This window comes from Melospiza melodia, chromosome 1 (assembly GCF_035770615.1).
Source record: "Melospiza melodia melodia isolate bMelMel2 chromosome 1, bMelMel2.pri, whole genome shotgun sequence".
NCBI lineage: Eukaryota > Metazoa > Chordata > Aves > Passeriformes > Passerellidae > Melospiza > Melospiza melodia.
Genome location: NC_086194.1, coordinates 122,903,323 through 122,928,933, shown reverse-complemented (window position 1 = coordinate 122,928,933; position 25,611 = coordinate 122,903,323). Strand labels below are relative to the sequence as shown.

Genomic DNA, 25,611 nt, shown 5'->3' with positions numbered 1-25,611 from the left:
AAATGGGAAACACTGGTAGATACCTGAGATCAGTTTGGACACTTTTCATCAGAACCTTCTGACATCCCTGACTCTTCACAGGTCTTTCCTCCCACATTAAGAGACTTCAACAAAAATTAATAATGTCAGATTTTTACTTAGACTATTTCATACTTTTCTTGTGTCCATCCTCTTGTAGGTTTTCAGGCCTACTGTCAGTGAGCATTGCTGTTCAATTCAATGTGTCTCATCTTTCCTGTATAACTTTTCTCTGAAACTATACCTTTTATTCAATGCTTGTCCATTTTCATATATAAATGTTTGTTTTCTACTTCGAGAAGTAGAACTTGATAAGTAGATTTTACTTGTTTACTTGTGTTTGCGTGTGTATATTTTACCTTATAAAAAGTTGATTTGTCCTATTTTTTAATTATCAGTAGGGTTTTACAGGAAATGTGTGATGCTCAATAATTTTTTCTTACACTGAAGGTGACACATAATGGCACTGTCTTGTTAAATAAATCATTCTTCTCCTGAGCTACCCTGGCCTTTGCTTCAGTCTTTGGGGAAATTATGGTGGGATGGTTTTAACGCTTCAGCAGTACAAATATTTAAACAGAGCATGTCCTTCTGAGATTTTTCTTAAAACCACTTCTTTTTTGTTAATCTGTCAGTCCCGAGTGCTGTGCCGCTTGAATCCATTCAAGGGAGTACCTTTGAAGAGAAGATTTTTCTTCAGTGGAGGGAGCCAGCGCAAACATATGGTGTGATTACTTTGTATGAGGTATCTAGAAATTTGCCACATTTCATGTATAGTTTTGATTTTCCAAAATGCTTAATCATAAAAAAATCAATGTGTTTTTACAGTTTGTGTAAAAGTAACTTAATTTTAAAAACATTAGCCATTGAAAACGAAATACAATGTAGGAGTGAATTACACAGGACCCAGCATGTCCTCTAGTTACCAGCTTTAAGAACCTGCTGTATCTAGAACCATGATATAGCATTCTATCTAGTCTAGATCAAATATTTAAAAGATTGAAAGATAGATCTTAGCAAATTCCTTAAAAAATTAGAGACATAAGACAATGGTTACAGTCAATGTCACATTTAGATAAGCCTCATTATAGGAAGCCTATTTTAATAGAAACAAGCAGGCATAATTTTTAAAAATCTAGCTTTTTTAACATGCAAATTCAACAAAATTGTATGTTGTTAGATGTCTAAAAATTACTTCTTTTTCTCAGGTGAAAGCTCTGCCTGAATACCTCTTAGAAAAATTGACAAAAGACTGCACAGATTAAGCTGTCAGACAATAATCACTGTTAAGCTTCTTACCTGACCTTACTACAAAATTGGTATTGAAATGCTTTGTTTAAAAAAACCCACCTAAATACAGTGTAAAAGAAAAGTTAAATTGAATGGTAACCTATTGATACTGTTTTGAAAACTACATTATTGTAAGAGGATAAAATGTTATGAAAAAGTATGAATTGATTTTTTGTAAAGCTAACAACTTTGTAGCTACCACGACAGTTGCCTGTGTTCAGGGATCAGAATGTTTTAATTAAGTGTTAATGTCGTTACTGTTGCTAGATTTATGTGCATAGAAACACACAATGGTGGATCTGCTTTCTACTTTGGAGCATGCCTGCATGCCTGATTCCTCTGCTGAAGAGTACACCCACTGTATGCAGGCAGTTCATCCCGAAGTGTGCACACACGCATAACTCCATCAGCTGTATTGAGATAGGGAAATTCATGTGGGCAATATGTTAACCTTAATTTCTTTACTGATAAAAGTTCAGACAGTTGGTGGTTTAATCTTCTGTCATCTGATAGAATTACAAAGGTTAGTTGGGTGCTTATTAAGGTACTTTGAGTTCAGTTTATGGTTGAGGAGTTGTAGAGGATATGCCTGTATCTACTGTAATAAGGTCGGGGTTTATCTGAATACTGTGAAAGTTTTTATAACTAATTTTCAGCACTTCATTGATGTTACATTAGATGGCTCATATAAAAATCAATTTTCATTAGGTCAGAGGTTTTAGGAAATCTCAAGTGTTTAAGGTGTGTAACATTGACACTTGGATGTGTCTATGTACTGTATTATGGGTCCTCTTAATTAAAATTATATTGAATAAGTTTAGCAAAAAGAATGTTAATTATCACTTTTATATAATAAGGATTTTGGAATTACTCGCAGGAAAATGAAACTTTAAAAGCAAAAAGGAGGGGTGAATAATTTTTACTTTTCTATTTTTTAATAGCTTTCATATTTTTAAATGGCTTTCATATTTTTAAATTCTCATTACAGTGCATAGAAATCAGTAATTAATAGAAGAAGTCTGGATCAAGTTTTACTGTGAACTTACATTAACATTTCTAATGAAAACTAAAAATACTGTTTGAATCAAAGAAGGAACTGAGGATACAGTATACATTGCATATATTACTTAACACTTATCTTTTTTTCCCTCCAAATGAGTATCTGACCTAGGTACAATATAATAACCTGAAAAAATCCAAATTAGCAATTGTAATAGCTAAGCTTCAGACTGAAATAGAAGCTTTACCCAATTTCTGAAAAATTTGCCTTAAGCTGCCCTTATCATCTTTCACAGATAACCTCATTCAGGGCAAAGCGTTATTATAGTAAAGTCAGATGGGAAAGGGGGGCTGCACTCCCTCTTGGTCACTTCTCAGTTTTTACCTGTTTGTATTGGTTTTGTTACTGGTGCTGATCAAAACCAACATTAAGATGAATTCAAAATGTGACACTGTTCAAGGCAGCATCTTGAAGGAATTAACGTAAGCCTGAACCCATCCTTTAGAGTTGTAATCTAGCTGCCTCTAAGTCTCTGTATCTCTAAAAGTAATAACTCATACAAGTTACAGCTCAGTTCCTGTACCCCTTCCTGGGATTTGGGATTTGAAGAGTATAAGAGAGTAAGATAGCTTATCATAAAATGTCTGACAGCGCATACATCAGAAGGGTTTACTGGATAAAGATGCAATCTCTGTCCATCTGCTCAAGGCAGTTTATAACTTTCTTTTTCTTTTGCAGATCACCTACAAGGCAGTCAGTTCCTTTGACCCAGAAATAGATTTATCCAATCAAAGTGGACGAGTCTCAAAGCTAGGAAACGAAACGCACTACCTGTTTTTCGGACTGTATCCTGGCACTACCTACTCTTTCACCATCAGAGCCAGCACAGCTAAAGGCTTTGGACCTCCAATAACAAATCAGTTCACGACTAAAATATCAGGTACTTGATCAAAGAAAATTATTTCCTTATGATAATGAGTTGGGTGATTCTTTTGTTGTTTAGTTCTTTAGAATTTAACAAGCAGCAAATTGAAAAAGGGAAGAACACGTTCATCCCTGAAGATGTCAAAGTGACATGTATTACCATGCCTGAAGAATTTCCAAGTGCTTAAATATTAGCTACTATTTTGAAATTCCTGTCCTCAACTGTAACATATCACTCAAGAAACCCCTGTGAATTATGTGTTTGCAGCCAGTGCCAGCTGCAGTTGCAACATTTAGCATAGGGTTTTTTTGGGCCTGAAGATGAGGGTTTCATTCAGAGCTTAGTCAGCCTTGACATGATTCTAAATTAGAACAGTAACAGTGCTGGAAAATCTCCTTAATGAGCCATGAACAGTTGAGAGTAGGGCAGAGATGCTGTACATCCAGAGCTCACTTAGGAACTGTGGTTAGCTGCCAGGCTGCCTGTGTTCTAACAGGCATGGGGACTGAAGTGGATACGAAACTGTATTAGACAAGACTGGTGGTTTTCAGATAACAGCAGCAAGACTCTGTCACTTCTGCAGATCCTTGACCAATATTTCAAGCCCTCCCTTGAGTCAGAGGAACACTTCGTTGAGGACATGGAATATTATTGCAGCCTCCAAAATGCTTATGTAATTCATGACAAAATGTTTTGCAAAGTTGCGGTTGAAATCCCTTTATTCTTCACTTCTCTACGGTCTGCTTCAGAATTAAACTGGCAGTTCAATAATAAACTGGTCCCTTGATAATATTTATAGAAAATTGCCCTACCTATTTGTGGTCAACTGGGCTTTCCAAAAAGCATTTGGGTACAAAATCTTCTTTTACTCTCATTCTGTGTACTTCTCCTTCATCCCTCATTTTCTGTCCTCACTGGAATGAAAAAACTGACAAGTTTTAATCAGAAATAGAATGATTTCTCCTATCTTAGTATAGGAGAGGACAGTTAATTCTAGGTGGAAGTTATTGCCAATGCAACTGTTTGTAGAGAAACAAAAATGTTGTTAATTTTCAAGTTACACACATTAACTCTGTATGGAACATGAAAGCAACACTGATCAGTAAAGATGGAGTTTGTTTTCCATCCCCTTTCCTATACCAAGCAGAAATTTTCTCTGTCAAAAATCAATTTCTGACACAGCAGAAATGAGTTTTTTATGAGTTTGGATGATGAGAACATCCCTTATTAGAATGAGAATGGAGACTACTGAGTATGGATGAGAATCTGGACATTTGGGAAGAGTACTAGATCTTAAATTGTTGTTTTCTAAAATTGCATGTCATCAAAAGAAATTCAGTAGTGGGAGCAGGCATTGCAGGAGTGCTTGAGGGTGAGGCAAACCTCCAAATCTCGATGTGGTGAGGTTCTGCAAACTGTCTTGTCTGCACCCCACTCTCTCATTGCTTCCTCAGTTCCTGTACTAACAGGAAGTGTTTATGTCTTGCTGATAAGTAATTAAAACCAATCTCTGAATTTAAAATAGAAACAAAATGTGTGTATTTTTTAATAAAATTTAAAAGTCCTGACTAGCATTATAGCTGTTGAATATGGAACCCTCTTTGCAGTGCTATTGGCTGTGATCTCATTGTCTCACTGGAAAGCTTTGAGGCTCTTTAATGTGGCCAGTGATCTCCATTTTGGACAGATGTGAAACAGAACTTCTGAAATAGTTACTGTGTTTTATTTTACTGTTACATAAATATTTGAATATTTCCTGTTTTCTCTGTTTATTAATGAGTTCCTTCTTTACATGTAGGCAGTGTGGAGGAAGAGGAGTCCTAAAGTAGACAGGGAAAAATGGAGAAGAGAAAAAGTAGCCAGGACTAAAAGGTTATGACTGGGAGAACCACAACTCATTCTGGGACAGGAAGACAGTCTTGCTCTTTATAGGGACACTAAAATTAGTAAAGAGAGCAAGTAGGGACTTAGGACTCATAAATTAGGAAAATCGAAAGACTTACTACGATGTGGGCAGTAGAACAAGGACACGAAGTAGTCAAAAAATGTTCAGAGATTATACAGCTTTTGGGGATACAGTTCCTTTCAATTTTTGTTTTCAGGATGGTCAGGTTGGGAATGGGACATTATATGAACAAGTTCTGCATATTCAAAATTGCAGAGTGTGCCTGAACCTTCAAAGTAGTGTTTGATAGTGTGACTTAAGTGGTACCCAAATTATTTAAAATGATTAGTCTTAATGTTTGTGCCTTATATTGAGGATTGTAAACAGAATAAAATCATCTCAGCATACAAGGAGGTTTTTGAAGATTAATTTTTTTTATTTGTGAAACATTTCAAAACTGGTGAATAGGAATGCAAAGCAATGAAGATTTTAATGTTTTCACAGCAGTCTGAGGAATTGTGGAGTACAGAGCAATTCTTAACACAGTCCTTACTTGGATATGTAGAGCCCTGTGGATAAAGAGAGAGAAATTCATTTACCTTTCAAGTAGATGCAGATAGTACTGGAAAAATGAAAATAATTGGAAAATACACTGGAAAATAATAAGAGACCATTGGAATGACCACTTTTTGCTTCTCTAGCCTTTAGATCTGTTAATGGTGCATCACCATTAACAAGTGAACAATAAAGATATGGCAGCCTGTCAAATAACCAATTAACTGAGTAGCCTTCCCTCCAATGTAATGATACAAATGTGAGTAGATGATAGCAGTGGAGAAAGAAGCAACAGTAAAAAGCAGTAACTGAGGCATCATTTGTTTTAATCACAACTGTAAATCTTTGATGAAGGCAGTTTGCAGAAGTGCTGAGTGGGGCTTCAGACTAAGATAAACTTTTGTCTTGGTGGACAATAGACCCAAGACAGTTATAGCACTACTTAAAATTCCAGGAAAAACAAATTATGAGAGTACATCCTGATACAGCTGTCATACTGAGAAAGCTGGGCTCAGTTTCAAAAGCAATAGTCACTTCAGCATGCACATTTGCAGATGCTGTTCTTAAGATAACTTTTCATTTCCAAGTCATGGATTCTCAATAGTTTCTGCAAACTTACTCCCACTAGTATCTGTTTCCTGTCTTGAAACTGGGAGTGAGCTGGTATTTCTTTATTTGGGATTTGTTGGGGTTTATTTTCCTGAAGCTATTTAACAGTTGTCTCACACTTGCATTGTAACAGAAAGCATCTTAGACTTGTATAAGTATAGTCTTAGTATTTGAAGAAGCCTTTAAAATTGCATATTCAAATAAAGATAAAGCTCTTGAAAGAAGAAATACAGGAATAATGATTTTATTTGCCTCTTTTCTTTTCTTATTCTAGCACCCTCTATGCCACCGTATGAACTTGAAACACCTTTGAATCAAACTGACAGCACTGTGACAGTCTTGCTGAAACCTGCACAGAGCAGAGGCGCTCCTGTCAGGTACTGGGGGAGAAATTCTTTATGAAATTAAAAGCGAAATTGATTGATTTCTTGAACATATTTTCTGAGGATTTTCTACACAGCAATCAGTGTCTAAATTCATGTCTGTATTAGCTCTAATTAAATTAAATAACTGAAGAAAATGAAAGTGCTTTGATGTTGAGTGTTCATGTATTGTTTAAAGGATTTGATCCAGATGCAAGTGGCTTGTTCTTTGAAGATAAGGAACAAAGCCATAGTTCTGTTGTGTGGGTGGCTTCTTTAAGGTAATTGCTTACTGCAGTGTTATAAGTTCAAGGGCATATCACATTTTTTATGCTGAGCTACTGTCTTTAATATTCAGTCTTTTTGTTTACTTCACAGATTTAAGGTAGTGAACTCTTAGTAAGTTAGCCAATCTAAAGTGTGTACCAGTATGTACTGTAGCATTCATAAAGTATTTACATTATTTGACCATGATAGCAGAAATAATTTAAACAAGCAACCTTTAAAACCAGTATCTTGGATTCTTCAGTGTTTTATAGTATCCATTAATGAATTTCCAATTTTCAGAGCTTTATCTCCCTGCCAGATACACGGTACTGTGTAAGTTCTTTATGATTAGAATAAAGGATGCCTGATTTTCAGTGAGGAAGACAGAGAAATTGTTAGATTATTTTAAATGAGAACCAGTAATGAGCTCAATACTCTGAATAAGCAAAAACAAAGATGAGAAAGAGATTTTTTCACAACTATAGAATGTTTTTACTTTTGGCTAATTGTGTATATTCCTTAATTCTTTCATTACTGTAGGAAGTGTTTCCATCTATACTGAGTGACTATCATGTATTTTCATCCTGATGCTGAAGTTTTTGATAATTTCTGTTCATCTGGGAAATACAGATATGGTATGCTCGTATATGCATGAATGAAAACAGATGGTCTTTGGGTTTCTTCAGAATATTTATACAATTCATATAATTAGGAATTTTTACTATTAGTTATATGTATTATATGCACATAGGTCTGCATTTTGGAAATGCTATCTAGTTTTTCATTCAGACACCTTTTTAAAAATGAAGTGTAGAGAAGTCTGAACCACCTGAGAGAAAAAGCAGCAAATATTAGAGCATGTTTAATGAAACTGATTTAGCAGGTTAGATTAGAAACAGAATTATTTGATATTTGTCCGACTTTGTCTCACAAAACTCAAGTGTAGTCCTTCTGATTTCAAGCGTCTGGATGAAAATGATACAAGTTGGGAGTCATTGTTTAAACATGAATATACTAGGCTATTAATAAAAAAATTGTTTCGTTCTTTTTATCTACATCATGAACGAAAGATGCTTGGCTCCTATAGCAGCAGTGACATAACAGAAACTTCACTGACAATAGAAAGGAGCTCATTAGGAGATGAAAGTGTGCTAAATATGTGGATGAGTGGTTAGGGAAATAGGAGGAGAGATTTAAAGTGACATGAAGCTATAGAACTGACAGATGCACACACAGCAGCAAATTTACTGAGGTCCTTTGCAACAGGTCTTAAAATAAAATGAAGGCTGACTGCAGACTTAGTGTGTAAATGCTGAGTGAAGCAGAGTGAAAATGAAAGTTAGAATTTCTTAATACTTCTAACATTTTATAGTACATTCCACTCCCAAGCGCACTGCTTGCAAAACACATTCTGCATATGGATTTTATCATCTTAATCTGTATTCATTGGGTGTTGAAAGTTTAGTCATACTTCATTTATCCACACCACTAGGCAAGATGCCTTGTGTATTGATTCTGCTACAGCTACCAGCTTGGTTAATGCAGATATCTGAAACTGCTCTAAACTTTCAGTGTAAAAGACTGTTGTAACTTTATTGATCAACACATCAACCGTGACACATAAAATTCTTCAATTCCTGAGATGGAAAAGGAGAGCACAAATTTCTGCCATTCATGTCAACAAAGCTGATACCTGAGGTCATTCTGAAGTCCAGCTTTTTTTCTGTGATTAAATTTTTTTTTTGTCTTCTTAAATAAGAAAAATCCTGATATTTTATGTCACTTAGAAGCTGCACACAACCAGCACAACATCAAAGGAGAGAAGCAATGCTGATTGCTTACGTGTTGATTCACAAAAACAGACTTTATAGAAATGCTCAGAAAGCTCTGTTTATAATGATTAAGTACACAATAATCATGAAGGCCAAATTGCATTGCAGGTTGTTTTAGAATAGGACTGGACATGATTGAAATGTATTTTGTCAGATTTTTAATACAGCAAATACTGCTTGCTTTGTCTCCAGTTTCAGGTCCAGCATGTTTTATGGTTGTTGCTGTCTTTGTTTCAAGGAGATTATTTTGGAATTATATATGTTTAAAGCAGTAATACGTTCAGTAATGATGAATGCATGTACTTCTTTAACAGCTGGCTAAGGTATTTTGACTTTTGGAATGATTTTAATTTGCAAGGCTTAAATGAAACAAAAAATGTTTAATTTAAGATGATCCCTTTGTGGAAATTGTGTAATATACGTCTTATTGCAGATACTCTCTTTTTTCAGATATTTGAATTTAGGAGTCCGTAAAGTTTTGAAGAATTTGCATAAAAAGCATACAAATGCAAATATATTTTCTATGAGGGGTCTTCAACATCTGTTGAGGGGGAACTCACTCTTCCAAGGCAATACCATTTGTATATTTTACTTCTCCAGGGCAAGTTAGCCTAAAGTTTAGAAGACTCTGGGGTCAAATTTTCTGCAAATGTATAAATTGGTCAATGCCATATACTCAACCAAGGAATGCTAATTTATTGCAAATATCTGGCTCATACACAGGAATGATAACTGTAATGCTCAGTTACTGTGTGCATTTAGTGCAATTTATACGTTCATCTGTGTTAGAAAGCACTTCAGATTGTTTGTCACATTACATTATGGAAGGTTCTTGTGACCTCCTGTGAAAAAAGTTGTCTTGCAAGGTTTTAGCTTCAGCAGGAGAATGAAGTTTTCTTTGTTGCACCTATTTCCATTCAGTCTTGCCATGATAAAGGTCAAGTGTTTCCACTCCTTTTATCTGTTTACATAAGCAGCAAAATGTTGTCCCCATACCACCCTCTTCCTCCTATTCTGTGCCACATCCTCAAAAAGCTTTAATAGTAAACATCCCAAAGATTTTGGCTCAGATAACACTGGAACTACCTGGTGATAGCAAGTCTTTATGAGGAGCAGACTCGGGAAGGAGCAAAATAGATAAAAAAGGCAAGACCATCCAGGCCCTACTTTGCCTCATGATCTGTTTTTCATACTACATTATTACAGAGTTTGGCTCAGCTGGATTTGCCCCATTAAATTCTTCAGGCCAGTTAATGGCCCATTCAGCCAACCTTTCTACTCTTACGGAGACCACAGACATTTGGTACTTTTCTATTCGAATCTGAAATGAAATGTGTCATCTAGCAGATGCCTGTGGATGCAATACTTGGCATTTGGGATGCCAAAGTACTTCCTGCTCTGTGTGCTCGGAGTACGTGGGGTCAGTCCAGCAGCATCTGGGGCTGCAAAGCCCAGACAGGATGAGAGGGAGAGAATTGCAGCAATTGTCAGGTAGTATAATTTAAAAGTATCTTAAAGAAAACCTGCAGAAGGAAGCAAATAAACTTTGAATTATGTGAGTTGAAAGCTAAGCGTTCTAGAGTGAATGCCATCTGTGTACTCTCCATGCATGCCCTTTATCACCTGTGTGCCCAGCTTCTTCCAAGTGCATAAATAAGAACTCTACTGGGAAAATAAAGCAAACATCTCTACTTGAAGTGCTTAATTTTGAAAAATACTTTTAATCTCTCTACCTTGAAAAAGTAGCATTTATTACACTTCAAAAGGCCATAATAAGATAATAAGTATTTTTCAGTACAACTGGAAACTACCGTAGAAATTTCAAACTAGATGTTATCTAAAGTGATAAACACTCCTTCCTACTACCCCTACAAAGGGACACATGCGATTGCCTAAATTTCACAAAAATGTACATTTCTCATTATTTTTCCAGACCTTTAAAGGCATCATGTAAATACTTGGTTCATTGTCACAGCTGGAATGAAGGTGATCTGCACATGGTCCCTGGCATAGGAACAGCATGGTTCACAGGAAATTGAAATTGTGTAAAGAAACCTTTGTCAGCCCAAGTTCAAGGAGTACCTAATTCTGTATGTGGCTTAGCCAGTTCAACAGCACTCAGAGTGTAATAATTTTTAAATGAATGACAGAGGACAACCAGCTCCTACCCACTGACAGTAGAAGGATGGAGTGATTTAATCTGAGGGGGTCACTTTATACACAAAGACTGGTAGGTAAAGCAGCACTTCCCCACGGAAGCGCCTTGTGCTACACGTGTAGCAGAGGTCACAGTTGCCTTCCCATGCCTGCCACACACATTACAGGGTAGGAGGATTTGTCTTAGGGCCTCATCTCTTTCCTTCAGCATGACTGGTGCTGTGAGGATCAGCATTCCATGAAGTCTCTGCTCTGTCATTTTGTCCACTCCCTTCCTCGTAGGCTGGCAGCAGGCATTGGCACTCTTGTGCCACATAACTTAGGTCATGCAGCACTGTCCATCCACTTCCATATGAAGAAATGGGGTCATTTGAATCCTGAGAGAGCTTTTTCAGGATTCTACAATCTGAGAGCCTTCCAGAAAAGCCACTGCCTACCTTTATTCTTGAAATGTAGTAGCTTTACAAAAGTCACTCAGTCAGGAGATCAGCAGATTTGGTTGTTTCACTGGCAATCAAGAAATAAAAAAACCCCAAAACCTAGGAAATTAGACAGGCTGTTTGGAAATACATGCAGATATCATTGAAACTCAGAAAGCAGCAATGTTTCAAACACTCTGAATACCAAAGTTTCAGGATATTTTCCATTACTGTGAAAAGTCCATGAGACACTTGCATTGCTCTTGTGAGTATGTCGTAGCCACAGGCCTGGGCCTCAAATCCACTTCTCAAAGTTCCTGTCTGAGTTTCTGTGTTGCATAGTAAGAGTGCAGCATTAGTTACTGTGCATGAATTATGAAGGCAGACATCATGAGTATAATTATAAATGCAGGGTATGTGATCAAATGAGTTTTGAAATGGGAGAATGCTGATTGGCACAATAAGAGATGTTAGTGTTCTGTGCAGGCAAAAAGCATGGCAACAGCACATGCCAATAAAGACATTGCAATATCTGCATTGTTAGCTATGTCCTCTCACAATTCCTGCCTTGCACATTATGTAATGCTAGCATGTTTTTATAATTTCCTTCTATTCCCAGTAGCATTATGTGGTAGCACAGTAACGAGAAAAAAAGAAAATCCCATGTAGACACAGCTGAGGAGAGAAGTATCAGAACTGTACATTAATCAGCAGAATTTGGAAAGCTTCTCAATAAAATGAAACGTGAACTCTGCCCTTTCAAGAGCTCACAGATAAAACAGTCTGGATATTAGGGGTATTTATGATAAAGAAATGGGCGTGTTGAAATAATGTAGCTATATGTGTTTAAGTAGCATTACTAATTCACTAATATTCTGGAATGCCATGTTCACAAGACAGCCTTTCAAATTACTTGAGACTACAGGATCTAAAGAGCATGAAGGAACTCTTTAATTTGCTTGCTACAAGCAGCCTTTCTATTGCTTATGGGTCTGTAAACATAAAGGCCTGAATTGTGTGCTGTAGGGTCAGCTCTTTCCAAATCATAGTTTTACAACCTGTAAGGCAGCCAGTAAAATTGTTTGAGGATGTCTGTGGTAGAGAAGGGATTGGGTTTTATTAATGCCCATAATTGTCACTTCTTTATAGCAACAAGTATAATTATTTACAGCAGAAGGGTCAATTTCTGTTTCATTGAGGGAACAGTGCAGTAATTGCTTATGCCATAAAGATGCTGTAATTCTTTTTTCTTATGCAGTAGAACTTGTCCTTGGATTTTTTTACTGTGACTTGAACTAGAATTTATGGTACCTGTTGCCTGGACATGCGTGGTGCAGCTTCACATGTCCTGTTAGCTTGTTCAGAAATTTCCATGGTCCTTTTACTGTGACTTCTCACATAGTCCCTGGGAAAAAGGAGTATTGATCCTTGATTTCTTCAAGTACTAATTTGTCTCACTGAGAGCTCAGCATGTAATGACGCCTGTCATTTAGCAATTAATAGAAAATAATCCATAATAAGTAAAGCAAGCTAGAGCAATTCAAGAGTAAAAGAAAAAAAAGATTATTCCATATCTATGAAGAGATTAATTTCAGTTTCATAACTCACTAATACTTTCTCACAGATTTTGGTTATAATATACAACTTAAAAATTTGCTGCGCTATTAGGAGGCTCTGCTATTTTTTTTCACATGCTTTCTACGTGCTATCCTTAAGTAGGTTGCAGTGGAGACCATGTCTTTGCAAAATCCCTTATGATAGTCTTCTCTATATTGCTTACCTCTCATTCTGACAGCATGATAGTCCAGTTCATCTCTACCAGTTCTTTGTTAAGATCCTTTGAAGCACTGGGTTTTTTCTCATCACGCTCATGAAGGCTGAAGTCCATCAACAATTCAACCAGTGAATCATTAACTCATGGAACTCACACCTGTTTTGCTGGCTCTGGATTGCCAGCTTAAGTCAGAATTGATAAAACATGTTTTTCTTAAATCTACTTACTAAAAAGAACAGCTCAATCTCTGAGTATTCAAGGAACAGAACGGGGTCATTTTTGCATGATCCCTTTGAGAGGGCTGGCTACTCAGTGCTCAGATTAATGTACTTGAGCTCAGACTTCAGGTGTGCATATTTAGCCGTGAAATTTGTATGTCCAGTACCATTCTCTTTTGCTGAGGCCAACTGGCTGAAACCAGTCCATATTCATACTGCAGAGCTCCCAGGCACTAGGACTCCTTAAAAGATTGCCATTTGGGAATGGGCCCTGATCATGTCTGGGGATTTTGGGGAGAGTGGTAGCTGCCTGGTGCTGCAGCCCTGCTGGGGACCTTTCCAGCAATTTAACAGGGAGGACAGTGTTGCATAAATAGCTTAGATGGATTTTAAGCAGCTCAGTGTTAGCAAGTCTGAGCCACCAACTTGTTTTCAAGTATCATACGTTTCCAATAGAGCAACAAAAACCTCTAGCTAGAAGTACAAAGTTCCTGAAGCTCCCCTCAGGCAAACATGAGACCTGAAGTCCATGTCCTTTTGTTACGGAACTTTTGATGTGTTACAATTTGGATGATACTTAAATAAAAAGAAAAATAATGAACAGAAGAAAGAGAGTCTTCATTTGATTAGACAGAATTCATCATGTGCACTCTCCTAGCTCTCTGATTTTTCTTGTATTTGTGTTTTCATGCTAGGCCAGCCTCACCAGGAGACCACAGTAATGCTGTAATCACAGTAATACAGGTGGTTGGGGTGTGGGAGCAGTGTGGTGAAAGCCTCTCAGTTTGAAAACAGTAAACTCAGCCTCTGATTTCTGCAAACCCGCTGGAGTTGTTAGGTTATTGTGGAAAAAGCTGGTATGAATGTCACATCTCTCCTGTCTCAGACACTTGTATCTTAAGCAGATGTAGACCTGTACAGTAAAAATCCCAAATAAAGTGTATTTTAGGTCTTTAAATGTAAGCATCTACTTATGTCTGAGTTCAGGAAGTTCCTTGATTAGGAACATTGATCATCCCATAGAGACAGTGTGAGAGGTGCAATCCTACCTTCCTGTCAGAGTGGCCCTCTGGAGTTGCAGAGGCATGTTTCTCCTACTGAGTGTGTAGGTGGCTCAAGTGTCCTTCTGGGTGCTTGCCTTGAGAGAAGGAGGTATTTAATGTAGGGACCACAGTGAAGGAATTATGAATGTCAGTGGAAATTACTGCATTGCCTGATTTTTGAAGGAATACTCAGTTTAAATATACACAAGTTCAAATGCAGAGCAACCAGAGCAGTCCTTGAAAATATAAGAAAGAGGTGCTGCTACTCTGTGCTTACTGAAGTGTGCCAGGGATTTGTTTTCATTTTGCTGTGTGCTGTGGAAGGATTGAAGGCATGGTATGTGGGCCAGCTACGTTTCCCCTGGTGGTTGTAGAACAGGATTATGTGGGGATGTATTTTGTGGAGATGTTTCAAAGTAATTTTCTGACAGCATCACATGTATATTAGTTGTAGCCATGGTGCTGAATGTCCCATTCTAAATTCCTGTAAAGCTGTGGTTAGGGAATGTCAGGCATGCATAACCCATTGCTCTCTCTGGGATCCTTCTCAGTTGACCTAAATGTGTATTATGTATGTGCACTTCCCATATCCTTGTCTGTGTGAAATTACTGTAGCTTTTCATGTTACCTCAGTTCTTTTGTTTTTGTGAAGGTTTGAATCCCATCAGAATTTTTCCTCTCAAATTCTAGATGCCAAAGGGAGATGTCCCAAGTGAAAAGTATGTGGTGTTACCTTTGGTCTTTGTTCACCTGTTTGACTCAATGAGCACTCAGGTCAGGCTTGCAGGTTGTACTGGAAGCCTTGGCTGCTTGGCCCCTGCTAGTCCTGAAGCCTAGGCAGTGTTGAACATCAGTATTTCTGTGCTCTAGCTATGCCATGTACTTTCTATTTTTTGTGATTCTCAAGATTCAGTTCCTTTTCTTTCATAAGTATCTGAATTAAATTTGTATTTCTAAGTGGTTCATAAGAGCTCGGAAACAGAGACTGTGATATAAGTACATGCTCAATGTACTGTATAGTGATACACTGAATATCAACTGAGAAGTGAACCAGTGCCTGTTTTGTTTATAGATCTAAAATATAACACATTTTGATCCATTTGACAGTAATCCTGTCTGCAGCATTGGATTGGAGTGTTGCACAGAAAATACTGAATAGTCTTCAGGATGAGATCCAAAGTTTGCCTTTTATAAGCTAATAAGAAGGATGTATGTTGTAAGATAGAGGCTCATTTTTTGGAAATAACAGAGGAGAAGAAAGTGTGTGTGGATGGCTCACAGTATGACTGTGAATCTTCAAAACACAGCATGGGTGTGAAATAGGCAAACAGACTGTACTCAGCAGGTGGGGTTTCCAGCAAAGGTGACAAACTATCAGCATCATTGTACAAGACACTGGCAGGACCTCATGTGAGCTCCTGTGCCTTGTACTGGCACTACAACACTGGAGTGTTTTGGCATAAATGATCATGGAAAACCTGTGTCACGTAGGGAGGAACCAAGAGAGCTTGACTTGTCTTTTAACTAGCCAGTTAAGGCCAAGAGAAGAAATGGTTATTTTCTAAAAATGTATGAGAGGAATAAACTTTAGAGGGGAAGGAGAGGAATTTTAGTTCAGAGACCATATATATAACTCTAGAAGTGGTGAATTGAAACAGGTATATGTACCTGTCAGGAAGGTGGTGCTAGTTCAAGTCACACAGCACTATGGCACCAAAAGCACATTTTTCAGTGTTCTGTACAACCCCCAAAAGAGCACAAACTTTTGTCAAGATTCTCACATGGATCAGAGTTGTCTGAGTGACAAGGAACAAAAAGTCAATGGGATTTTTCTAATCTAGGTTGCAACACAGTAGTAATCAGTACCGTGTTAATTGGCTTTTCTACAGATTCTTTCACAACGGTACATTTCCATACTGCCATTGACCTTAGGAATTTTTCTTCAGTATTGTGCATTTTGAGCAACTTTGTACGAGCCCTTTATTCACTAGCAAAAACTAAATGGCTACAGTAAAAAGAATTCCGTTGCTAATACTTAAATGTACAGTAGGAGGACTGTGGTTTCTGGAAGAAAGTAATTTGGGGCAATTCATAGCTCTCAGTATAAATTTTTGATTGAACCATTGAACCATTTGTACTAAAGCATTTTGATCATGCATTGCGAGCAATCAAATAAATGCTTTTTATTTGATACTAAGTAATGTTAAAGGAAAGTAAAGGATAAAGAGAAGTGCTGCATGTAAAGAGGAAGAAAAGCTATAGATGCACTCCAAGTGAAACACTGTCATTCCCCACACTTGATGCTGAAGGAGTATTCATTTTGCTGAATATTAACATGTAAACTTTCTGTTACACTGTTCATTTGAGGAAAGGAAATCACTGGCATTTACAACAAGCATCATGACTCTAAAGCATTGCTAAGTAAAAGCTAATCTGCTCAACTGGATTACATTAAATGACACAAAGAAACATTAGAGTCACTTACTGGGCCCTACAACTGAGAGCAGCAGCTCTTTAGTCAGAAGTGTAAAAGCCTCAGCCTAAAACAGCATCATAGAGTGGTAGGATAGATGTGTAAGGCATTATAAAAATGTTGAATTTAGGGAGAAAGTTCCGTGGGGAAATCAGATGAGGACAGATGAATTAACTGCATTCTCCCATCTGGAGTTGTTTTCAAGATTAACCTCGTAGGGTAGTAGAAGCACAAGGCCAAAATCTCATCTGTATTTAACAGTTGTGCTAATCCTGAACTGTGCAGAATCTTTTATCTACAGCCAGATTTCCTGTGGGAAGAGCTGTACAATGTCATGCTGCCAAGGTTTCTGTGCCACCTAATCCTACCAGAGTCATTCCCAGTGCAGGGAGGAGGAAGAGTTATACCTTCACTGATAGAATAGAAGGTCAGCCTTGTATTTATCCACAGAAGTCCTGAAAACTGGGGACGATGCCACAAAAACTGACTTGTGTTCTGTGTCTGCCTGCATCATTTTGCACTGCTGATTGAAGTGCCCTGCAGAGCTTTTTTGTAGGGAAGAAAGAATGAAAATGAACACAGTAATCTCCGTTTCCAAATTGCTGGACCGGAACCCACTGCATTTAAGTCGTGGAAAGAGACGATAGCATTGAGAGGCGAGAATTCTGTTGTGGTTATTTTTGTTGTGGGCTTGCTCTCCTACAGCAGAGCCAGCAGGAGAAAATGTGCCTGTGCCTTGGGTGCTTATGTGATAATGCTGGCCTCTGCAGTTGCAACTGAAGCACAGGCATGTGCTGCTTCCCACCAGTTTTCCCATGAAAACGAAGCATCTGGCCAGGAGAAAATGGACATATGAGACATCATCTTCAATGACTGTAGTGGATCTGTTTGAGCTAGTTTCTCCATGCTCTACTTTGAATCCTCTCACTGAATAGATGAAAAACTTCATATCCTCTCTGAGTGCTTTAATGAGCACTAAACACTTTTCTAGCTTTGAATCAAAAAACCTGTTGAAATTGGCTTGTGTATTCAGTCAGCTGCCTCAGCAAATACTTTTCTTCCTGTGCTGTACACAAACCAGCAGATTGCAAAGCATCCTTGAATAAAGGGAGAAAACAAGCATTCTTCCTCTACTTATAAACTGCTCATTTTAATGCATCTATTTTCTTAATTCCCCAGCTCAATTCAGTAGCGAATTTCCAGTGCACAGCTTTGTAGAAGATGTAGGATATATTTAGTGTTAACAGTGTTATTAATCCATTAGCACATCTCCTGCTCTAAATTGTACTTCTTAATTTCTGTGTAATATGATCAATTTGCATGTGCATGTTAATTCACATTTTTAAATAAAAACTGTGCAACTGGCCATAGTCATGCCCATGAACATGGGTGCATTTGCAGACTGTCCACACCTCATGGACACTCTCCAGAGCATAGTTACAGCATTGCAGTAATCTGTTGTTTACTAGAAAACATTGAACTAGAATATCACTTACTTGTAATCTTTATAGTCAGTTTCTCTTAATAAAATTACTTTTTTAATTTATAAACCCCTGACCATCTTTCAGTGTAGTGCAGAGCTAATTGTTGTGATTTGAAATCCCTAAGCTGTTTGTTTTTCTAACCTTCTGCAAACTGCATTTTCTACAAGTTTGGGAGAACAGAATGAAAACCACTGCTCTAGGAGGCAGCATCACATAAATTGGACATTGAATACAAGAGGCTGAGCAATAGTGTATCTTTTATCATTTATGCATGGATTTAGATCTGAGGGAATGTTCCCATTCCTTAAGGACATCACATCATTTCTCAAGGTATTTTTTCATTGTTCTTCTAATTTAACGTTGTGTAGCTATTGATCTTCATGGCTCTTGAGGAAGAAATCTTGTTTGAAAGTGGCCCTAGCTTTCTTTGAAAGTAGATATTACTTGGGCATGTAGATATTACAGGTTTGTATGAAGACTGCTGCTTTTTTGTGTTACTCCATGTCTTCTAATTCCAGTACAGTATTTTACTGTATCATATCCAGCTACCCTGAAGACTGTAGAATGAAAACAATATATTATAGTATTTATTTAAAAACAGATGATTGAATCTCAGAACTGTTAAGTGGACATGACATAACACATTCATCCCATTTAGACTTAAAGAAATACAGTTGCCTCTGTTAGGTGGGAATTGGCCTTCCTCTTTTCTTGAGAATCCAAGTAAACTGGTCATTCAGACCTTGCTAGATCTATTTTCTACATAATTTGTGAAGAAAGGATAAGAACATTCTGTCATATTCTATAGTAAGAAAAACACTTAGTCTGTTTCTTCATTGCTCCCTGCTTCACATAGCAGGATGGAACCAGGTGGAATCTGATGGTTTGGGTGCCATCAACAGCTTTGCTGGAGCTGAAGGTGTGTTGTAGTGAATCTCTGCATTCCAGTCATAAGCAATTTTCAAGCAGCAGTGAGCTGTCTTTGAGTATCAGAAAGTTAGGGCATACACTTGCAGAAGTGATTCTTCTGATTCTGATAAGATGGGCTGTGTGATCTTGCAGATTGTTGCATGTTGGTTTGCATGTGTTCAGACTCCTGGAATTTTCTTTTGTATCTTCCTCATTGATCTGTACTGGAGTACCATTGTGCATCAGCATTTTCTTTCTCTGTGACAGATTGAAAAGAAAGGAACAGTCAGCCATGACATGGCTTTCCATTTTGAATATTTCCTTCAGATCTCCTCTAACTTTGTTGTTTTTTAGACTAAATTATTTTAGACAGTTTTGTTTTTTTTTAATTTATTGTAAACTGTGACGAGACTTTACTCCTTTTTCCATGCTTTCCTGTTGTTCTGTAAATTGGCTTTGGCAACCTGAAAACTGGGGAGTTAAATGGTGCAATATTGGCTTATAAAAGCACTTTGCTTTCTGTACCAAGATACTTTTATCTTATACTTATGAACTTATCGTTTTTCTGTGTTCTTTTTAAAAAGAAATTAAGCAAAGAACATAAAGCTGATTAAGAAGCTTTGAAATGGTCTTTGGATTGTTCCAAGTGTCATAAATGTAAATTCATTGGAAGTCTGTTTTCTGGCTTGGTACCAAAATACATTGCCATAGTTTCAGCAAAATTTGTTGAAATAGAAAACAATGTTTATAGAGAACACAGTTCATCAGACAATGAGAATCTTATTTTATGATCTAATAGCACATTTTAGCCTGCAGTAATAGATAAGATTTCTTAGTTCTTATGATTTGCTACTAAGCATAGGATTTCAAGGTCGTATTATTTGATTTGGACTAACTTTGGATCACAGTTTTGCTTGTTTGCAATCTGGTCACATTTTGTTAAGTCTTTGGTAATGCCTCTGACTTCACACTTGGGTAAATCAAACCGATGAACAAAAATGTATGTATTAAGAAGTCTTAGAATAACTTATATTCCGCTGCTGGTCTTTTTTGAAAAACAAACAAACCAAAAAAGAGGATTTCTAAGATGGTATAACCACATCTGCTTACACTTCTGAGAAACTAGCAATCTGACTAAAATTAAGACTTCTAGAATAAACTGCTAATTCTTGACACAATATAAGGTGATCATTTTGCATACTAGATATGATATCTAAACTTTCATTACAATTGCTGTGTCCTTGTGCTTGTTACAAATTTCTAATTACTAAATTTTAGTGACATCAAAGAAAAAATACTCAGATAAAGCTTTAAATTAGTTAAGTAAAAAAATCAGCAGGCAAAGTCTTTCATCTTGACCTAATTTACTTGAAATTCTATGCCTGATGTGAAGATTAATAACAGGTGGCCTTTTAGGGAGCACTCAGTTTGAGTCTAATGTTCTAGTTGTTCTTTTATTATCCCAAACATCTATAACTAAAGGATTTTTTTCACCGTGCCCTTTGTTCACAATGTGGGACTGTAATTGAGTTCATATTTCTCACCCAACCTTTCAGCTGTAATTAATATTTTATTATATCAGATTTTATCACCAAATAGCCTAGCAGCAGGGCATTGAGCCACACGCACGCTCCCACACACGCGTACACACACAAAAGCCACAGTGACTTATTGATGCCAGGCAAGTGCCATGTAATGAGTTATGGTTGGGAGAATACAAAATAAATTCGTGGCACCCAGCTAATATTCCAAAGCAATTTAGAACTGATCTTATCTTGATCAAGCCAGGACAAAGAGAAATTAAAGTTACAAGACCGAAATATTCAGTGTTATGTGGTTGTATCAGACGTGTCATCTAACAAAAATGGTCTTTGCAAGACCAGGTATTAGCTGTTTTCATTATTATATTTTATGAGCAAGACCAGTGTAGGTCATATGCTCTTTGTGCTAAGAGTTACACACTGTCCTCTGAGCTCAGCTAAGCACAAACACCTCCACAGCATGACAAATGTAAAAATCTGAACATCTAAGTTGATATGCTATTTGTCCTTTAAAATGGAATAAAACAAAGTGATTTCTTTGTGCTTCTCTGCATACTAAAGGGATTGTGGGTGTTAGTCTAAGCTATTCTGATGGAAATAAGTTTTTTTTAATACAAATTTTGAAAGATTGAGAAAGTCTTATAATATAAATATCTGTAAACAAGGTTGGAGAGAAATATTTCATAAACCTAGGTAACTCTGATGATGGGTGTTTTCATTATAAAAACTTCCCACATAACTTGTGACTAACTGGCATTCTTCTTCTCAGCAGAATTTTACACGGAAGTCTCCCACCCCCTCTGCCTCTCCCTCTCTGTCTCTCCCTTTTTTCCTCTGCATCCTTCCTTCTCCCCATCTCCCTCTCACCCTCTTCCTTCTCCCCTCACTGCTTTGATTTGAATAGGTGATTACTGAAAGTACTCAAATTAAGAGCACATCAGTAGCAGGATAGTACAGATTTTTAGTAACAATTCATAGTAACAATAGTTAACAATTGTTCATTGTTAATAGCAGAAATAACCTCTTGAAATCTATACCTGCAACTTTCTTTTTAAATTATTTTTAGTTGTTTGTACACAGCAGTGTTGCTTAGAGAATGAGTAGCCCTTCTTCCCCAAGGGAGAAGGTCAGGAGAGGAACTGCAGTGTGTTTCTGGCCACAGGAAAGTGGAGCCTTGCTGAGGTGGGAAGGATGGCCTAGGAAGTCAAGCCTTGGGAATCAATGCTGATGAGAGCACAGTTTTATTTCTGCTGGGGGTAGGGACAATCTGTTTAGCTTTCAGTAAGTCAGTATATCATGCTTTCTCCATTCCTGTATCTCAAGTTAAAATAACTGGAAATACTCTAAAGGAAAAGAGGAAAAGATCCCTATATATGATTGTAAACAACTTGGCAATGGTGAGGAGTAGTGTAATAAGCAGCTGAATGTATAGCTCACTCTCTGATTTTATTTTTTTTTTATTCAGAAGATTATTTTTTAATTATTATTCAGAATATCTCAGAATAGGCTCAGTGGCATTGTGGACTATTTGTGGAATTAGTAACTTCACAATCTCTCTGTGGTTTGCATTCATTTTAAAGGCAAGTTGTGAGAAGAGCATAAAGAAAGTAGGAGGCGTCCCTGTTTTTACTGCTTGGTAATGAAGTTGGTCTCAAAGCCCTGCAGGATCTAAAGCTTCAGGTTAGTTCAGTTTAGACCAGCATCATTGAAGTTAGTGATATTGCTGCTTGGCTTTAAATTAAGAGCATAAAGCCATGTGGAGTGAGATCAATAGTATCTGGTTCCTAGAGGGACTAAGTCATTACTCAGTAGGAATAAAGCTTTTCACTGGTAAAATGAAGAAAGGGAGTACTCCTTGTCTTCTGTGTGCTATATTGCATGTCCAAGATTAGAATTAAACTTTCTGACTCATAAATAAGTTAAAGCTCACACCGACTTTTTTCCTGGTTTCCTAAGAAAACAAGGCTTAAGTATCATCCTGTTCATCTGCCTGTATGTTCCTTCCTGCCCTCATTCATAGAGGACTTCTTGGAAATTTTCAAGCAATAATTTGAATGTTGCATAAATAGTGAGTTTCTCACATACTTTGGCATCTCTGTGAAAGACCCAGATTGGCATCTGGAGGGTTAGTCTGTGTTAGAGTATGAGTTAATTCATTTCATGTGGGCCATCAGCAGAGAGCTACAGTTCTCATACCAGCAGGCCAGGAAGGAGCCCAGAAGCTGCCACAGCATGTGTCTCCTCTTTTCCAGCCAGTGTTTGGGAGATACTAAAAGGAGCTGAGCATATTGAAGGTGGGAGCTGGGTATCACAGATGACATGTGGAATAGAGATGGGATTACAACATTCTGGATTTCTTGCAGTAAAACTTGTAGTGTCTTAGTCTATTTATGAGGCTTTGATGCATCTTCTGTTTCAAATGGCCTTTAAAAAACCCAGTACCTGATCAATGTAATGGAATATTTTTGTCCCTTAAACATGAAAGAGCTATCAGCAGAGATGTTTTATTGCTGCCAAAAAGATAATGGTGACATACCTACCAGAAAGATTATAAGGTTACATTTACCAGAGTTATTTATGGTAGAAATCAAATGTCAGTTGGTAGAGCAATTTAAAAAAATGCTCAGTAGATCACAGTGAGTGTAAAGAGATCTTGTAGGCAGTCATTCTTGGATAACAATCCCCCCCCAGTCTTAAGTATATAATAAGATGTTTCAGCTCTAATAGGAAATAAATTAATTTGTTTGTAAAAGGTATTTGATTTTGTAATATAGCTATGAAATCAAAAATCTTTTGTAAACACTGTGTGTAATTTATAAAAAAGTAGCTGGGTGTAAGTTGTTAAAAGTGCTTTGTTTAAAGTGTATCTGTATTAGAGAGACTTCATTTTTATTTTTTCTTTCCTACTACTGCTTTTTATTTTCACTTCTTAGTTACCAGACAGGATGATACATGTCAGGCTGTTTTCAGTACATTATCTGTTATTTTTTCTTTTCTTCTCTACATTTCTGCCTTGTGTAAACTTTTGTATTCTTGAATATTTCAATCTTTTCCTAGTTTTGTTTTGTCTCTCTCTTTTCATATGCACAATTACTTGTCTGCAATATTTCTTTTTTTTCTGTGAAAAAAAAAAAAAAACAAACCAAACAAAAAAACCCCAACAAAACACAAACAACAAACCAAATAACCCCCAGACAAACAAAAATCCCCTAAAACACCCAAGAGGAAAAAAACACCGCCACCAAAATACATTGCCAGCATTCTGGTGCCCCTCTTAGTTTGTCACTTGCAGCCTGTTTTTAGCTGATTGATCTCATTGATACCGTATGGGGCACTTTAGGGGAGCTCTGTAGTCAAAGATGTCCTTTTCTTGTCCAGCATTTAATAGCTGAAATAAATTATGAATATAGAGCGAAATTCTCTCTTGTGCCATATTACTTACACCTGTAGAAAACTGCTTTGAACTCCTTGTGAAACAGTACTCTTTTAAGCAGGCTTAATTTTATTTACATTTTGTGTTCACTTTATATTGTGCAGGTCTACAGACTGTGTACAAAATTTATATATTTTGTTGACATTTTTGAGTTGGAAGAAAAAGCAGCCAAATACATAAATCTATGTGAAATATGGAGAGTACAAGCCACAGTGAAGTTTTAAGGGTTTCAGAAAAAGTATGTTTCTGATCATAGGGGTTTTTGTGGCCTGCAATATTCTAGAACATTTAATATTTTCAGCAGACGAAACAATAATTAAAAACTTCCCCCACAAGTTAACAAAGAGGTGTCTTGTAGAGGAAGAAGAAAGGTAGAATTAGGTGTTTATTTCTAAGTATGCAGAATTGCTGAGACATTGTGTCTCATCAGATGGATCATATCAGTATAGGGCAGTATTCAGCTCCTGGGAGAGTAGGAGTGGGGAAACTGATGATGAAGGAATTTCAGGTGTAGCAATGTACATTACAGTTGTGAAAACAAAGTTGCATCCTGTCATTTTTGTCGCCCTGTTTGTGGTAATTATGGCAGTCTTGCAGGCCAGTGCAGTAATAACACTGCCAAGTCTTAGTTGGGCACCAATATTTAAACAATTACAAATAATTAACCATGCAGTGGTATAACCAGGGAGAAAAAAAAAGTACCATTTCATCAATATTTATCAAGGATTAGGGGGGTTGGGAGGGTTGAGAGAGCAGTTTTGATTCCCTTGCCAGTTCACAATACCAACAGAGCAGTCTCTTGTGCCACAATTATGTCTAACCACCACTTATATACTTGTTGGGCAAATGGGTCTTATAAATTTTAATGTGCTGTTTCAATAGTAAACTAATACTTCTTTTGAACAAGTGTAGGTTAGCATATGTATTGAATTTATTGATTTTTTGCAAAGGATGGATGGGACAAAGTTAAAACTGCAGTCCATCAGCAGGCTATATGTTGTAAAACCAAGTACAGATTATCTACTGCCAGAGTCTTTATTGTCCTCCTAAATAGCAAAGTATTACAAACTGAAATTCTTGTAAGATTTTTCCCTCTCTCTCTCCCCTTCTCTACTAACAAAACAAAACTGCATTTTGGATTGTCATTTGTGATGTCTGAATCTAAAGGCAGAAACATTTCAGAAAGGTTTCATGAAAGGTGTTATGGTTGCCTGCAATTACAAGGCTGAAGATGGGCACTCTTTGCTGGACACTCTCTGCCCCTGACAAATGTGCTTAGATTCTCTAAACCAATGAATCTCTGCACTAGGAAATAAGACGAAAACCTAAACACCCAGTGTCATCAGGACTAGGTGGCACCATCTGGCCCCTGGAAAGTGGAAGGAGCTTACATCGCTGTCTCCTTTTCCCTGCAGAT

The 25,611-nt window shown here is 37.2% G+C and overlaps 1 protein-coding gene across 9 annotated transcripts in view; it reads left to right on the top strand.

Annotated features, from left to right (window-relative positions):
• Positions 1–25,611, top strand: part of PTPRM (protein tyrosine phosphatase receptor type M) — a 441,289-nt gene that overhangs the window by 231,132 nt on the left and 184,546 nt on the right. For all 9 annotated transcript variants that reach the window (XM_063166391.1, XM_063166383.1, XM_063166378.1 and 6 more), the window contains exons 9-11: positions 654–763; positions 3,047–3,248; positions 6,557–6,659. In XM_063166391.1, the coding sequence (XP_063022461.1) occupies positions 654–763; positions 3,047–3,248; positions 6,557–6,659 (415 nt within the window). The remainder of the gene's footprint in view (positions 1–653; positions 764–3,046; positions 3,249–6,556; positions 6,660–25,611) is intronic.